The sequence below is a fragment of the Rhipicephalus microplus genome, chromosome 4 (assembly GCF_043290135.1).
Source record: "Rhipicephalus microplus isolate Deutch F79 chromosome 4, USDA_Rmic, whole genome shotgun sequence".
Lineage (NCBI taxonomy): Eukaryota > Metazoa > Arthropoda > Arachnida > Ixodida > Ixodidae > Rhipicephalus > Rhipicephalus microplus.
The window spans coordinates 38,854,445-38,869,032 of record NC_134703.1 but is presented as its reverse complement, the minus strand read 5'-3'; the positions used below and the strand labels follow the sequence as shown (position 1 = coordinate 38,869,032).

Here is a 14,588-nt window from a genome sequence, read left to right as displayed (position 1 = left end):
ATTTATGACGGCTGCACAATGTATTTCATTATTCCATCGGGATATGTGAACATGCAGAACGGGAAATGGGGTTAATGCCACCGAAGGTAGTTAACACTGGGCATGTTTACAGCACAATGCTACGCAATAGTTGAAGCATTTTTGGGAAAGACATTTGATTTGCACATTTTTTTGCACACATGTTTGTTTATTATTGCGCAAAGTGCTTCTTTATTACTCACCGAAAAGTTCAGTGGTGTGGGCACAACTATCGTTATCATAACAATTTATTATCAATATATTAAGGCAAAAAAATTAAGTTTGCTTCATGCATTATGGCTACCCCAGCTTAATGCAGCATTCCCATTATTCGACAGGAGATATTCAACAAGAGAGATGTTTGAACTTTCCAGTGGGCACGTCGGCTGGCATCGGAACGGCGTCATGTCAAACCCATTCCTGTTCTTTGTACAGGTATTCCTGCCTGTGGTGTCTACGGCGGCCAGCGCATCGACTACGCAGACGAAGATAAATGCCATCACGCTCCCGTATCAGCAGCTTACCCATGACCAAGAACCGCACGTGCTGAATCTTTCTACACCGCATGATGGCGCCTCGACTGCATCGACTATGGCTATAAAAGGACGGCTGCAGCAACACCCGCGCAGTGGGCACGTCGGCTGGCATCGGAACGGCGTCATGTCAAACCCATTCCTGTTCTTTGTACAGGTATTCCTGCCTGTGGTGTCTACGGCGGCCAGCGCATCGACTACGCAGACGAAGATAAATGCCATCACGCTCCCGTATCAGCAGCTTACCCATGACCAAGAACCGCACGTGCTGAATCTTTCTACACCGCATGATGGCGCCTCGACTGCATCGACTATGGCTATAAAAGGACGGCTGCAGCAACACCCGCGCAGTGGGCACGTCGGCTGGCATCGGAACGGCGTCATGTCAAACCCATTCCTGTTCTTTGTACAGGTATTCCTGCCTGTGGTGTCTACGGCGGCCAGCGCATCGACTACGCAGACGAAGATAAATGCCATCACGCTCCCGTATCAGCAGCTTACCCATGACCAAGAACCGCACGTGCTGAATCTTTCTACACCGCATGATGGCGCCTCGACTGCATCGACTATGGCTATAAAAGGACGGCTGCAGCAACACCCGCGCAGTGGGCACGTCGGCTGGCATCGGAACGGCGTCATGTCAAACCCATTCCTGTTCTTTGTACAGGTTGGTGTCGATTACTCCTCAGTTAAAACAAGCAATCGTTGTTTTATACAGCTGACGTGCCCAAGCTGTCTACATGCTTTTTTTGTGAATACATGGGATCTTGTACGGTCTTTGCTAATGTTGTGCGGAGACGTAGAGCTCAATCCCGGACCTAGTACCGCGGAACTTCTCAAACAATTACTTGATGGTCAGAAACTTATACAAGAAAGGCTAAACGCCATTGAATCCAAGCTGCAAAAAGTTGACAAAATCGAAAAAACTGTGCAGTGCCTTGAAAAAAAGGCTTGTGGATTTAGAAGACCGAAGCAGACGCAACAACCTTGTGGTATTTGGTATTCCGGAAAGCGAGAATGAATCAACCGTTGTCCTAAGCGAGAAGGTCGTTACTGAGCTTTTTAAAGATACTTTGGGAGTAGAAGTACACTCAGTAGAAAGATTACACAGAATGGGGCGTCGCCAACCAAATAAACCTCGCCCTGTGATACTGAAATTGTTCGACCATCGTGAAAAAATAACCGTTCTACAAAACTGTTTTAAGCTAAAAGGAAAGCGCATGTCAGTGTCTGAAGACTTCTCCGCTGCCACTAGGCAAATAAGAAAACAGCTCTGGGATAGCACGGCTGACCTACGCAAATCGGGAAAGAAAGTCAGACTCGTGCACGATAAAATTAGAATTGATGATGAGCTATTTGAATGGGACGACGAACAAATGACTAGAGTATCAGTTTCAAAACGCCGATCTAGGGCAAGGCAAAAAGATGCGTGACCACACAGTCACACAGAAAGTTTTACTTGCCTAAACATTAATGCTCGCAGCATCGTAAATAAAACAACCGATTTGGAAAGCATAGTCATCGCGCACAATCCAGAAATTATAGTAATCACAGAAACATGGCTTAACAGCGACATTGGTGATTACGAAATTACACCCTCGGGTTACTGCATCCTTCGAAACGATAGAGATACGCGTGGTGGCGGAGTTGCGATTATATTCAAGGACTCGCTGGAGTTGTTGAGACTGCCCGACATCATAGGAATCGAATGTGTTGTCGTGAAGGTTATCTTGAAAGAATGTGCATTGATAATTGGCGGTTTCTATAGGCCCCCTAGTTCAGACATATCTTTCTACGAAAGGCTTAATAACTTTTTATTGCCTTATAGAAATCACTCCAGTAATCTAATGCTTGTTGGAGACTTTAACGTTCCCCACGTTGCCTGGGACAATGACTTTCCCTATGCGCTTTCAAATGAGGCTGAACATATTCTTGATCTTGTGTTGTTTCATGATTTAACACAACTTGTTCATGCACCTACTCGAGTCCAAGGTACCAAACAATCAGTCTTGGATCTATTCTTGGTCAACCGCAGGGTATTACAGCGAAATCCAACTATCCGAATCTTAGAGGGTATATCGGACCACAAAATTGTATGCCTGGATATGCAATTAAGCTGTATCCACAAGGTGACAAAGCGAGAAACTTTTGTTCCTGTGTTTGCACGTGCAAGTGATGTTGACGTACTTGACGTACTAGACAGCTCTTTCGCACACTTTGTATCCCTCTACGAGTCGGATAAGCACTCGGTTAATCACCTGTGGAACTTTTTCAAAAACCTTGTGACAAAGTGCATTGACGAATTTGTACCACGTAAGCGTAAAATAATACGGAACACTAACCCCTGGATAACCAAAGAGATAGTACGCTTGGGACGAAGACTTAAAAAAGTAAAACAAAAACTGAAACGGCGCAACGAAGCGTCCACAAGCAACTTGGTTTGCGCACTGAGACTGCAGCTTAAAAACTGTATTGCTGACGCTAAAGCTCATTATCAAAACGTGCAACTAAAAAAGTTTATTTCTTCGTCCCCGGCGAAATTTTGGAGGTATCTGTCACCAAATAAAAAATCGGCACCTACTCTTGTCTTAGACGGCAATGCGGTGACTAACAGCTCAGAAACAGCGCGCATACTCAATGAATACTTCTGTTCAGTTTTCACTGATGATAATGGCACGGAACCTGAATTTCTTTTGTTTGGTGATTTGCCACCGATTGACAATATAGAAATAGATGAAGAGGGCGTATTTTCCCTTCTGCTCAAGTTAGATGATAAGAAATCTAGTGGGATCGACAACATACCTAATGCTTTTCTGGTGCGCTACGCAGAATGGTGTTCTAAGTACCTAAACCTAATCTTTCGGAAATCTCTTTCTCGAGCAGAACTTCCTCATGACTGGCGTTACGCCAAAATAACTCCCATACCAAAAAAGGCAAACCAGTACATACCTTCCGCGTACAGACCAATATCGTTGTTATGCGCATGTGTTAAAGTTCTGGAACACATAATATTCAAGCACCTTTCCGCGTTTATCGAAAGCAACAACATAATAGACAGTCGCCAGCATGGCTTCCGACGCGGCTTATCGACGGTTACGCAGCTACTCGAAATGGTACATGACCTTGCCTCTGGTCTGGACAAACAAAGCCAAATTGATATATTATTTCTAGACTTTGAGAAAGCGTTTGACCGCGTGTCACACCGTAAGCTTCTAATCAAATTCAAGGCGATTCTGAAAAATGACTCTTTATTAGCCTGGATCGAAGCATACTTGAGCTGCAGGTACCAGTGCGTCACAGTTGGTGGAACCAACTCGCCATCCGCGCCAGTTCAATCCGGCATACCTCAGGGATCCGTCCTGGGGCCTCTTTTCTTTTTGGTTTTTATAAATGACATTGTCCGCGATATACCAGTTAAGATAAGGCTTTTCGCAGATGACTGCGTGCTTTATCAAGAAGTGAATGATCCTAGCGACCAGCTTCTTTTAAACGATTCTTTATCTAAAATTCAAGACTGGTGTACGAAATGGCAAATGAACATAAACCCCAAAAAAACTGTTGCGATGACCATAACCCTCAAAAAAGATCCTTTAAAATTCCGATACAACCTAGGCAATCACTCCTTATCATTCGTTTCGCAATATACGTACCTTGGCCTTGTAATCACATCTGATTTAAGGTGGAACGATCACATAGCTTACATTGAAAAAAAGGCTTTGAGAAAACTAGGTTATTTACGAAGGACGCTAGCTAAAGCAACCCGCGAGACTAAGCTACTAGCATATAAAACGTACGTAATACCATTACTTGAATACGCGTCGCCTGTATGGGACCCCCACACACAAGCTAACATTGATAAACTTGAATCAATACAGCGAAAATCTGTACGGTTCGTGTTTAATGCCTACCGACACGACACATCTCCATCAGCTCTTTTGGAAAGCGCTAAGCTGAAAACTTTGCAATGGAGACGTTACCATGAAAGAATGAAGTTGTTCTACCTCATATATAATGACAAGCTAGCAATTCGGAAAACCAATTACATTAAACCAATTTTGCGCCGCGAAACGCGCTCCTCCCACCCTAAAAGAATTGATGAGCTTCTCTGTCATACTAACATATATCGGTACTCCTTTTTTCCCCGCGCAATCAACGAGTGGAACAAATTGCCACCAGAGGCTCTGGAAAGTGTCGATCTGAAATCATTTCTCCGTGCGTTACCTGCTCCATCTTTCTGATAGCTACACTCCCATTTCCTTTACAGTGCCTTTGTTCTTGTGCCCATTTTAGACAAAATATTTGCCTTACAATTTGCCACGCTTGTAACTAACATGCCCGGATGTACTTTTTGAATTGTTGCTGACTATTCTTGTACTTGAACTTTTTTTTTTTTTTTTTTTTTTCACACAGCAAAACCTGCTGAGCACTACTTTCGTGCAGTTTTCAGTATAGCCTTGTATGGCACGGCAATTGTGGACTGCATTTCCAGTTTCCTTTCTATGTGAATCAACGCGTTCCTTTTTTTTTGTACCACTGTATAATCTGTTCAATATTTTTTTGTACTTCCTGCATTTGTGTTCATTGTACCGCCCACCCCTGCCCAAAGTCTGGCATTCAGACTGGCAGTATTCTCCTAAATAAATAAATAAATAGATACGTCAATGCTGTATAGAAATAAGGTAGATTAATGAAGCACTGACCGAGGTGTCTAAGCTCTGGAACAATGAGCAAACAAAAAACCTCCGGACAGAACATAGGTTTTCCATGCCATAAACCACATAAGCAAGAAACGGCATAACACTCTCGTGAAGTAGTGTTTAAAAATTATTCGTCGAAATTTTAAAACTAATGACTGGAGTGCAGGTAATACGTTTAAAGCTGTAATGTTGTAAAGCCTTAGAAAGCACCAAAGGACAGGGAAACACGAAATTAAGGCAGCTAGACGTCATAAAGAGCAAGATGCGTGAATTTCCAATAAGCATTATAGTGGAATCTGCAGAACTAGCAAAAGAAGTGCCTGTCTGAAGATCTTCCTCTGTTCATTCTGCTTATATCACTACCCGTTTCGATCAGTCATCTCATATCTTGATTTTGAAATAAGCATTCCAGTTTTCACTAGCAGTATCGAATACATTGAAATTAGGGATTATTAGAGGCCTTATGCATTATGTTACTAAACCGCGGTAGGTAGTACAACCATCCAAGCAATTAGATTCAGTTTCAGAAGCATTTACTGTTACACTAGTCGGGGCACACTTCTACAGACCAAAGCACTTTGTGCAAAACAAAAAAAAAAGGGTAAGGCAGGGAGCAATCTGAGTGCTTTCTCAGCAATATTCAGTTGGCCAATGAGAAACGTTGGCGAGATGTAATAATGCTTCGGATGTACTGCCAGTATTTAAAATAATTAAATGGGTAAACATTGGCAGCCATGCAGACATCCACTGGAACGCATAAGCAAATCACGCTTAAAATCTCTATGTTGGCTTAAAGAACGTGATAATCGGCTCTACAAGTTTCAGGTAAAACACTAAACTTCTTAAAGAGTTTCTGCTTGTGCCCTAGAGTGCTATAATAAACGTACGATTAGCGGATACTATGAAAGTAGGTCATTTACGCTTCAATAGGCTTCCCTGCATCTCCTGACAACGAAGACCGGCTGCTCCGCTCAGGCACACGGGATCATTATTTATGCGCAAGCGCGCTTGCGTCCTTACTCACCCGGTGAGTGCAGCTGGCCGTGAAAATTCTCGCCCGAAAAAATAGGTTTTCCTTAATTTTCTAGGCTAACACGCATGGGAATATAGCTAGTTTAGTTATGACTCTGTGCACAATGTGCAGTGTATACGAACGCTGAAAGAAAGACTATGTGGTAGTTTCCAACGTAACAACAACCTTCTTCCGTAAAATACCACGATTCGGGATCCCAAACTGTGGCTGTAGTAGGATGTTTTTATTGTCTAAAGTAATTAACAATTAGTAACTTTTGTAAGTCAGGAACAGCGCTGATGAAGGCTCCGCCAGTCACACACTGGCAATAGTGGCAGATATGCGCAGACTTATTGATGCGGAAATGGTGTCACTCGCGTGCATAATGGCTGTTGGGATTTCACGTCAGAAGACCACGATATGGTTATGAAAAACGCTGCAGTGCATGCGTCTAAAATTTCCAGACACACGCACTTCAGTAAATTCGCTAAACTCGATATTCACTCGAATACGTAACAGCATAAGACTCAGCAGAAGTAAAACCAAAAGCGTGAAATGCAATTTATTTTGAAAAGAATTCTCTAGTTTTCTTTTGAACGGGCATCTTCAAAGCGCAAGGAAGGATAAGGCTGTCCAGAGAGTCTACGTTTCTGTGTATTGCCTGTGGCACAGCTTATTGCTGTGACAAAAGGCCTGGTAACTTTCTAATATCCTAGAACATCGGCTAGAGCAGAGGTCTCCTACTCACCACAACTAGCGGGCCAAACGCACGAAAATTTACGTCTGCAAGAACCACGAGAGTGAAGGAGGTAGAAGAAAGGTGGGTGGGGTGCGAGGCTGTATTTTGTAACAATTTCAGCTAGCATTGCCACACATATTACATTTAAATCATTTCTGGATATTTGACGCCAGGATAGGAACAACTTATTCATACCGGTCTCCATCTCCGAAATTGCTAAAATCTGGAAACCAAATTGCTGGATTGTGTTTTTTTAATTATGTATTAACGCATGGTAACCACAGAGCGTGTCTCATGGAAAAATATTTAAAATCAGACATGCATGGTTTCGTCATAAACATACTTATTTAACAAAATATTGGTTGAGGAGAGTCCTTAGTGTGCTATGAGCCGTTAGCGAGAAGTCGGCGAGCCACCTGCCTGAGACCCCTCAGATAGAGACAAAGTTGCACCTGCCCAGGGCGATTACAACTGATTATTTGCACTTATCCCGTTTCGGTTTCGGACGAACACTGGAAAAAATGTCAAATTCGATTGCTCTGTGCAGCTACTGAAGCTACTTGCCTCGGTGGCGCTGCATTCACAAGCGATCTTGTATTGCCACCGATATATGGATGATTTTGGGGCGGCTGCGCATGTGCTGCAGAGCTGAAAAACCGAATAGGTTGATCGAAAAAATCAGTCATGGTCTACAGATTTATTTCACTCTAACAGATTGAGACGTTCGTTTAAATGGAACATTTTTATATAAAAAATTGGCCCCGTATCTGCAAGTTTCACTGCAAATGTCGTCGAAAGACGATAGTCTTGCTTGTGTAGAGAGTGAACAAAATGTTTATTTGGTGTTCTCCGCGAGAAAATCGGTGAATTGTATACTGGAAGCACTGCGTTAGAGAGTCTCGATCCGTGCAGCGAAGGCGAACGAGCGCATCGATGCACGTTAGACACGAGCGCTATTTGGCAGTTATCTTCGAAAACGAAAGAAGCCGTGCGCACCCACGAAAAAAGATGCGCGCCTGTCTCGGAGGATATAAGGTGTACAACGCAAAGCGACGGGCAGGTGCCAGCACCATGTTGCCTTAGAAACGCGTTGGAAACACTGCCTTTTTGAGCATCGCATTGCATTGTAAGCGCAGCGTGATAAACGCTACGGTCCTTAGATTTACTTATGTGTTCCTTCTCTAGTATAAAGACACACATAAAAAATATTGACGTGTTATTATGGTGTCTCAGATATGCGCAATAATTGCTTTTTAATTGACACTTGCACAAGCATGAACGCTGAAACTTAAACAATATTGGTGGGCGCTGTGGATGGGATTGGTCGTTAAGGGTATCGCTTGGCACCATGCGGGGTATCATTACGGCGGACGAACAGACAAATGTACAGACAGACACAAAGACAAACATACAAAAAATTTTGCGTCGAGGTACCCCAAAAAAGGCTTTTGTCTTTGATACATATAAAACCCACCAGGGATTTTCTAAAAGTTCAGTATTCTGAATCGTTCATCAAACAACGTTTGTACAAGCGTACAAGAGTTCACAGTATGTGGACTTCTACCCTTTTTTCTGCACGAAAATGAGGCCATCCTGGCTGAGATTCGATCACGCGACCTTCATTACTGGTGTCTATAGATGTGTGTGTCTAAAATAATCTAATGGTCTGTAAGTACAACAGACTCGCGAAAACGCTCAAGAAGCATTGTTTTTCCGAGAAGTCTCGCAGTAAATGGCAAAGTGAAGAGTATAAGCCCAACAAAGTCCCAAAACAGCCGGGCTTTGAACAGGAGCCTTGTTAAGGCAACAGCCTTAAAAAGCTACGTTGGCACTCCCCTCCACGAAATTTGCATGCGACATTGCGAGATTTCTCGAGGCTTCATTAGACAGGCTTTCTTCAAACTTACAAAAGTCTAGCTGTCTGAAACGTTCAGTCAAATTTTTTTCCAAATATTTTTGAAATAAGAATAAGTTATGTACACGTGTGTGCGGGAACAATGAAGCGTTGGGTTTGCTGATGAGAATTGGGCAATAGCAGTTCCTGCGCATCTCTCATTCAGTGTACACCAGCTCGTGCAATCCCGTGACATGCACAGATGTGTCGGCGACACGGATACAGAGTGCTGTATGTGGTAGTGATGGCACCCGAAAAGTCATAAAAATCTCGTTATCAAAAGCACCGGGCAGACACACAGCCCGCCATCAGTTTACGGCTCTGAGCATCTGGCACCTGGTGCGTCATTAACCAGAGCTCAAAGAGGTGCTGGAAAAAAAACTTGCGAAAAATGTGACGAGGCGAGACAACCTCCAGATGTGTCACCAATTGTTTACGACAAGTTCGGCACGAGGCAAGGCCTGACTGGAAAGGACGGCCTCATTTTCCCGCGTGAAACTATGACTACGTTTCAGGCACAGATTTTCACGGGTGGAATGCAAAAATACCATGAAATCGATAGCATTGCGAAATAATGTTTCCTTGTCAAATCAAAATTGAAATACAATGATTCCTGTGCTGAAATAATGTTACATATGCAAATCAAATGCATTTGTATTCCTAATTAGAGCAACCACAAATCTATCCCTAGCAAAGGTATTGGGGTTAGAGAGGCATGCACAATGCAGCGAGGGCACTTTGTAGGGGGAATCAAACGCCAAGCCACACAACTTAGTAAATGCGTGGAGCTGCAATCTATAGAATGTTCCTCAGGGGCGCAGCCAGGATTTAGTCCGAGGCAGGTAGTTAGTGTCTAGAGACAATGCGAGTGATCAACAGGCCAAGTGCGCATGCGTTATCTTTCATGTGAATTCTTTAGCTGGGAATATGAACAAAAAGAAACGTTCGCACAAACGTGCTAAACTAGGACGAAAAAATATGTGAGAAGAAAGGTCATACATTATCCACCACGACGAAACTAGAAACTTCCAAAATAACAATTAAAAACATCCTCTAGACCAAGGAAAGGTCGAACAAACCTACAATAAGAGGAAAGAACTGTGGCTCATGCTTGCGGTGTTCTCTAGTCGCCGGGTTCATGGCGAGAAAACTGGCATGTTCGAAAAACGCGTTTGCTGCTGGATAAAGGAAATTCAGGTATACTTTTAGATTATTTCAACTTTTTGGACCCAGTGCTGACTGACTTATCCGGTTTGTTGCCTTCATGCTGCAATACCGGCGTCACCTCTATATCCCTCTTACAAATTTATACCCAGTTTATTCTCAAGCTGCTGTATAATACTACGGCCCTGTAGTGCTGAGGAATTCCATGGCAGATCATGCGGAAGCGTCTAACTTGTGCTGTTTTCTTTAATGTTAGGGCAGGAGCTTCATACAAAACTGCTCTCACACTGACAAAAGAAAAATAAAACTAACCATAAGAAATTTAGGGTAAAAACATGAAGCTAGTGAGGCTTATTTATTGTAATACCGAGTTCTTGCCTTTTTAACGCTATATATTTATTTCACTGCATTTAATTCCGTCAATCATTTCAAAGGCGACACGCGAATCGTACTGACGAGACCACATTAATGAGCCACCAATAATAGTTACTTTGTGAATATTTTTTGCATGCTGGCCAAATAGACTGCAAGAAGCTAACATTATTTTGATCCTCGAATGTAGAAAATAAAAAATATGGCTCTAAGGTTGAGAGCTCTTAAAAATGACGTTAGAAATATTTAAGAATGCCAATCAGTCGAAACCATAGATTTCTTCTTCTGCGGTGTTCCAACCACATCTCTTTCATCCAATAAGACGTCATGATCGCGGCTTCCTTGGTCTGCTGCCAAAGATGATAATCATGAGCGCAATGAAAGTATGAAATAAACCCCTTAGCCATTGCAAGGGATAGGGTGCGAAAGCTAAAACTCTAAGAAACTTGAAAAATAATGCAACTACATAATATTTCTTTGCAGTTCTTTGCGAGACACCATGATACTACATAGCTTCAGAGGGACTACTGAAGATGACTATAATATTACGCCATGTCATTCAAGTGTAAAACCGAGCAGCTTAGCTAGCAAGTGTGGAAGCGTACAGACACGCTGTGAATTCTACGCAAGTATTTTATACAGTTTTTTTCCAAAGCCATAACATTTGTCATTACTATTAGATAATATCTCACAATGTTATGTCCGTCCATTTCGCTTCAGCGGCATGTGAAGCGGAGCCGTCCTATAGAGATGTTTATTTGGCATGCGAAACTCATATCAGAATAAGTGCAGCGGCTCGTTCAGCCGGGTCATATTGCTTCTTTGACATTTCCGCAGGAAAAGACTGATATCAATTTCTGTTTTACACTTTACTGCTCAGTTTCTCTCTGCACGAAGATGACAACCGTAGCAAAAGCATTATCAATATATTCACCGCATAGTATTGTTGTTCTTACATTTGTGCCATGGTTTGATATTCTCGTGTCTTCCGGAACGACGTAGATGAATATCTATAGACACAGTGTATATAATTTGCATAATATAGGCACGCTCTCTGTTAGAGCCTCCTGAAAGCATTGGAATGATAGAAAAAACGTTATCCTGGGAATCATTTATATTCGCTAACTGTAGACCCATGAAGCCATTGCACTAAGCGTTCAAGATAAAAGTGTTTCACAGTGGCAGTATGTAAGAGCAGATATGCTTCCTGTATCGATGTACTTTCTCCAGTGCTACGTACCTATACCAGTAAAAAAGAAACATGGTTAAAAGAAATGTGTAAGAAAACCTTTATCGCCGTCGCATAAAAAAGAAGCAAATGCTAGCACTTTAAACATTTTCTTGGATTCGGCTGTGGCTTCTTTATTTTAAAGAAAACCTACTTTAAAATAATGTATTCAGTTCATGTCGGCATTTCCTTTCAGCAATACGGGAGAAATAAAGTCATTGCTTCGCTAAAAATGTACTTTTTTATAAGTAGAATCATATGCACTTGAGCTTATTTTTCTCTTAGCTACATATTTATGTAACTACAAATTTATATGGGGGTGTTTACTTATTCAGTAAGACATAAATTCTATGAAATAAAACCTCAGTTCTTATCTCTTTCAAGGCTTCTAAATAAATGTCAATGCGCTAGCCGAGCTGCGACACTGCCTATTTCCTCTAACTTGCTGGCTTTGCCTAAACCTTGGCGATAAGTCGATTTTTCCTATTCTCTTGAGAGTGCTGTCAGCCGTTAGACTCAACTAGGGTCCGCAGCATGGCCGATAAAGAAGTGAACCAAGTTGTACTGAGAAGAGAACCTGATCAGTTGTCCAATTCTTTTTTTTTTATTTTGAAGCTCACCCCTATTCTTTCGACCGTAGCGTATGCTTATGCACCAGTCTTTGGGTGATTCTGGTCATTTTGTTGGCCTAGAAATGCCCGACACGACAAGTACATACAAGCTTTTGTAGGCTGAAGGCACCACCACAAGCCACATCTAGCCACCTTATATCTTATGTTTTTGCTCAAAGGCACATAAAAGAAGACTTGAGAACACAGAGTGTCTACGTTTACGCCCTCGTGATTCTTCGAGCTAAACCTGAAGGTATGCAGCACCACCTATATTACCAAACGGTTTTATTGGACTATCGTAAACTATTCTTTTAAACCTTGAAAGACAAAGTAATATCCGTGTCATACGGACACTTTGATCACGATCAGCGTCAATACGGATTGAATTTACTCATCGTGGTCAACAATGAACACTGCTACACGGTCCAAATTAATCCGTGTCACACTGGACACACATGGTTGTTGAATGACAATCTGGGAATCATATCGCGATGAACTGATCGCGATTGTCTTGGTCTCTACGGGGCCTGATCAAGATTATAAGGGACCGCGTAGCAACACCCCATCCGAATGGAGCCTAATACGTATCAGCCCTGATCGCGATCGAAAGTACCCATGTGACACCGGTAGAAAACATACAAAAGAAATGGGAGAAAGAGAAGTGAAACCCTCATCGAAGCTTCCAGATATATTTTATTCATCTACCAATCCATCCATCTACCCGTCCGTCCATCCATCCGTCTACCCGTCCGTCCGTCTACCCGTCCGTCCGTCCATCCGTCCGTCCATCCGTCCGCCCGTCTGTCCGTCCGCCCGTCTGTCCGTCTGTCTGTCTGTCTGTCTGTGACTAATGCAGGTACAAATACGCGACACTGGGATGCGTTATATAAATTTGATTACGTGCTTCTCATTTTTGCCTATGTGTAACGAGAAACCATGTGTTGTAGCGTTTTTTCGGCAACAGCAAGCAGGATGAAGGGGCTCTGACATTTGTGCTTGGCTGGTCATCCATCTGTCCATTTAGTTATTCTGCACTGACATTTCACATCCCTCCATGGTAATAAAGATCATGAATAAACCATGTGGGTAAAGAAATTCGCTTCGAATGCATGAAAAGTAGGTGGTCTGATTGCATCAATGAAAAAAGACTATCACTTAAAAGCAACATCATTGCCATTCGGTACAGTTCTTTTACTGATGGTGATAACTAGGAAGAATGTGATAAACGCAGTCAAAAGGTGTATGGAAAGCCAGCTGACATTCAGGCTAAATAGAAAAGTCCTCATATAGCACACTCGTTTGAATGATAGCCACTCTCCGAGAAACCAGTCTCTCTACACACTGTAATGTTAGTTTATTTGCCACCAGTAGAGCTACAACTGCTTTTGAATATATATTTAGATCTTGGCATACGAGTTTCCTATTTACTATCTAGGCAGCCCCAGTAGTGAACACTTGCACATGGCGATACATCGCCTGATACAATATATCAGAGAGTCTGTGAACACGGAATATAATAGCAAACAACAGTTTGGTGAGCACACAACAAATACTGATGTTCGCCTGTCTCACCACATGGCTTGCAACTCCAAGTGCTTAATTTAGTATATACATTGATCACATATACAATTATATAAATGTCATATGTACAAATGAAGCAATTTACACAACTACTATGAAAACATCTCAAAACGGAATGGCATATTCGCGGTAACGAAAGTAATTTGAAAATATTTATAGGCACGATAGAAAGTAGACAGCCAAGAAAGTATGACGCATGCTCGCCATCCGCAGGCCTAACCACTATCTTTGACGAAAACCTGGTTTTTGTGGATCACACCACTTCACTTTTCACGAATACTCCAAGAAAGTTGAAAAACTCTGTATTTTCCCTACTTTGAACTCCGTCAAGAACGTAACAAACGCGCAATAAAAGAAAAATGCCGCTGACATATGCGTAAAACTAATCCAACATCAAGTCACTTTATACTGCAACTCCTGAACTGTTCTACAGTTTCTTGGTCATTAACTGGACATACGAACCATCTTTTCGAGATCACATTTAGGCAAGACCATTGTTGAGCCTTGGCCGAGTCTAACAGACTGTCGAGTCTAATAGGGCTGGTTGGGGTCGGGAATGGTCAGCGAGAGCAGCGCGTCTCCAAAGTGAGAACACTTTTTCTTCTATGTGGCGCCATTTCTAACACAAAGGGACAGTGTGGGCACATATGTGAGCGCGGGCTCAGAAAGACTTGCACCAAGTTTTGCGTTTTCATACAATGCCTTTCTACGCGAGGAGAGCGTATTTGCTTTCCTTTCA

The 14,588-nt window shown here is 42.4% G+C and overlaps 1 protein-coding gene across 2 annotated transcripts in view; it reads left to right on the top strand.

Annotated features, from left to right (window-relative positions):
* Nucleotides 1-397: 397 nt before the first annotated feature.
* LOC142814233 (uncharacterized) overlaps nucleotides 398-14,588 on the top strand; it is a 28,612-nt gene continuing 14,421 nt past the window's right edge. The window contains exons 1-2 of one of the 2 annotated variants that reach the window (XM_075892592.1): nucleotides 398-1,218; nucleotides 4,962-5,205. In XM_075892592.1, coding sequence (XP_075748707.1) covers nucleotides 424-1,218; nucleotides 4,962-5,003 — 837 coding nt within the window. In that variant the 5' untranslated portion in view covers nucleotides 398-423 and the 3' untranslated portion in view covers nucleotides 5,004-5,205. Of the gene's footprint in view, nucleotides 1,219-4,961; nucleotides 5,206-14,588 lie in introns of those variants that run through there. The other variant, XM_075892594.1, reaches the window with a different exon arrangement.